This window comes from Penaeus monodon, chromosome 25 (assembly GCF_015228065.2).
Source record: "Penaeus monodon isolate SGIC_2016 chromosome 25, NSTDA_Pmon_1, whole genome shotgun sequence".
Lineage (NCBI taxonomy): Eukaryota > Metazoa > Arthropoda > Malacostraca > Decapoda > Penaeidae > Penaeus > Penaeus monodon.
The window spans coordinates 15,982,242-15,984,291 of record NC_051410.1 but is presented as its reverse complement, the minus strand read 5'-3'; the positions used below and the strand labels follow the sequence as shown (position 1 = coordinate 15,984,291).

General features: G+C 35.0%; 1 protein-coding gene across 1 annotated transcript in view; it reads left to right on the top strand.

The window, feature by feature from the left end:
* Positions 1 to 2,050, top strand: part of LOC119589329 (hepatoma-derived growth factor-related protein 2-like) — a 32,491-nt gene that overhangs the window by 30,084 nt on the left and 357 nt on the right. The window contains exons 13-14 of the mRNA XM_037937948.1: positions 779 to 917; positions 1,985 to 2,047. Coding sequence (XP_037793876.1) covers positions 779 to 917; positions 1,985 to 2,047 — 202 coding nt within the window. The remainder of the gene's footprint in view (positions 1 to 778; positions 918 to 1,984; positions 2,048 to 2,050) is intronic.

Sequence of the window (2,050 nt, the reverse complement as noted above, 5' to 3'; positions counted from 1 at the left end):
CTAAGTGAATGCTCCGGGAATATAGGTTAGTGCATGTTTACAATGACTGGTCATGAATGGGCTATTTTTAAAATTTTCTTGGTCTTAATCCATGAGTTTGCAATTAGCTTTTTGATATCACTTCTTGGTATGCATAGATCACTTTCAAAGATTCCAAAGAATAAACTTGGAGATTAGCACACAAGGTGTTATCTAGTGAAAAAAAGCAGCACAGCCACATCTGGAACTTGCATCTCGAGTGAAGAATTTTTTTAAGAAATAATAATTATAAATTCTGGAGAATTCTTGAGGAACTGTTGAAGGAAATATAAAGGGAATGAATCTGGTCAGTTGTTGCATTTGTTGAATGATAGAGAAAATGCTTAGACAGTGTACACACTGGTGATCAGAAAATTTATTGTGAAGGACAGACTGTGGTTATATTATATAGGAAGTTTATAAAAGAAAGAAACATTTAACTATTAAGAGTGAATGTGAAAGTTTTCCTGCAGTGGTTGAGGTGAAAGCAGTTGCATGCACAGTGAATTTTGATATGTGGGCTTGTGTAGAAATTGAAAAGACTGATAGATTTTAAAATCCTTGTTGCCATCTTGGCCAGTATCATCTGTGCTATTATTGTCTAATGCCACATATTTATATGTAATTATTCTTTTAAGATAATAACCTTTATTCCAATATAGACTGTTTAATACTGTATGGACTTGGGATTAATTGGTGAACAAGATGAAGTAAAGACTTGATGAAGCAAATGAACACAAAGGAGACTCCCTTCTTTCAGCTGTTGTTTGTGGTGCCAGAGAGTCAAGAATGGGACTCCATGTTTGCCGAAAAGGTGGCAGAATTTGATGATGCCTGCCACAGATCTGGCATCACAGAGGAAAGTAAAATCTCTTTGGTCCGAGATCCAACCCATCACAGTAAGTAGGCTGGGGAGAGCAGGCAAGGGGGGAGGGGATATTGTTGAGGGTTGGTCAAGATGGAGAGATTCATATTATGCCTTCTCTGTAGGCTCCACATAAGGCTTTTTCTTGGCACAGTCTACCCTGTTTTCATCCAGTGTCTTGTTTTTTTTCTTCTGTTTTTACTTTCATGTGTTCACAAGTTAATTTTCTTTGGTTATAATATTTGGATTTTTTTCTTTTTAATTCAAGGGTGGACTGTTCCTCTTTTGTGGGAAATGAGCCTTATTGAAGCACTATCATCTAAGGCTCAAAGTATGATTAGTTTTTATGATGACATGAGATACCTGTGTTATTTCAGCACTTGTTTTTGTGTTGAAAGGATTAACTATCAAGTGTTCATAAAGTCAAAGACTATTTTCTTGCATTAGCTAAATTTCATGTGATGCATTCATTTATTTTTTAGTAAATTGGCATTAAAAGACTTCTTAATTAATGCTGAGTAACTTTTTTTATTAATTTTGTTTTTAGAGAGTTGGAGATTAAAAGTTTTTAGTATCTTTTGTTTGGCATTCACAACACTTGAAGCATGTATGTAAATAATTTGTAGTAGTAAATATATTTTTTAGATATATATTTAAAGAAAATATCAACCCACTTTCCTCTTTTTTTAAGGAAACGGGGAGTAACTTTAAGGGATTGCCCTTGTGACTATGAATGGAAAAAATCCCAGCTGTTAAACCAACCATTTGAATTAGAAATTGTTTGGTAATCCACACCAAAATCTCAAGTCCCACCTAATGATGAAGTGACCCTTTAAGAGTAATGTAAATAAGCCCCACCTTAAGGAGTTGGAATTTGAAAGGTTTTAAGATACTTGTCCTTAAAGTAACCAGAAGCATAAACTCAGGGATATGATTGAGTTCCAAGCTGCAGTTTTTTTGGTTATAAAGATAAGTTTGATTCATGAGAGGCTACCCAAGGTGGGCTCTGATGATGTCTATACTCAAGTAATGATGATAAAAAAGAGTTCAACAAGTTCCTCCAAAAAGTTCACCAAGTTCCTCCTTGCTTTTATCTTTCAGTCGACGGTCCTCAGGAAGAGGCCAGCAAAAGGGGAAAAGAAAACACGAGTCCATTAACAAAAAGCT